At 44.1% G+C, this 517-nt stretch overlaps 1 protein-coding gene across 1 annotated transcript; it reads left to right on the top strand.

Moving 5' to 3' along the window:
• Positions 1 to 6: 6 nt before the first annotated feature.
• Positions 7 to 511, top strand: LOC107734924 (integrin beta-1-like; the record flags this gene model as incomplete). The annotated part of the gene is made up of 3 exons (XM_016546789.1): positions 7 to 14; positions 106 to 338; positions 435 to 511. Coding segments are annotated over 3 exons (318 nt in total), but the record flags the coding sequence as incomplete, so codon positions are not given.
• Positions 512 to 517: the final 6 nt, after the last annotated feature.

Genomic DNA, 517 nt, shown 5'->3' with positions numbered 1-517 from the left:
TGTACTGAACACAAGTGAGTTATTAACAGGACATTTGCTTGAACAGCTGGCTTGTTACGCTCAGCTAGTGGCGCTAAATATATTCGCCTGTGTCTTTCCTTACAGGGATTGCGTCCAGTGCCGAGCATTTGGTACTGGTGACAAGAAAGACACGTGTGAGGAACAATGTAACTACTTCTTTCTTGTAATGAAGAAGAAGAAGGAGGAACTTCCTCAGCCCAACGACCAGCCCTTCATCAATCATTGCAAAGAACGTGATGCTAATGACTGTTGGTTCTTCTTCACCTACGCTACCAAGAACGACAGCACCGTTGAGGTCCATGTGGCGGAGGAACTTGGTAAGTGGAGGATGAAAAAAATAAATAAAAAATTATAATTTTTTTGTTAACACTTTTTCTCTTGTTTCCCATAATGCTTTGTGCCTGTGTTCACAGAGTGTCCCTCTGGCCCTGACATCATCCCCATAGTAGCGGGTGTGGTCGCAGGAATCGTTCTGATTGGTTTAGCACTTCTGCTC

The sequence above is a fragment of the Sinocyclocheilus rhinocerous genome, unplaced genomic scaffold, assembly GCF_001515625.1.
Source record: "Sinocyclocheilus rhinocerous isolate Xijiao unplaced genomic scaffold, SAMN03320098_v1.1 C35534768, whole genome shotgun sequence".
Taxonomy (NCBI): Eukaryota; Metazoa; Chordata; class Actinopteri; order Cypriniformes; family Cyprinidae; genus Sinocyclocheilus; species Sinocyclocheilus rhinocerous.
This window is presented reverse-complemented; position numbering and strand designations above follow the sequence as displayed.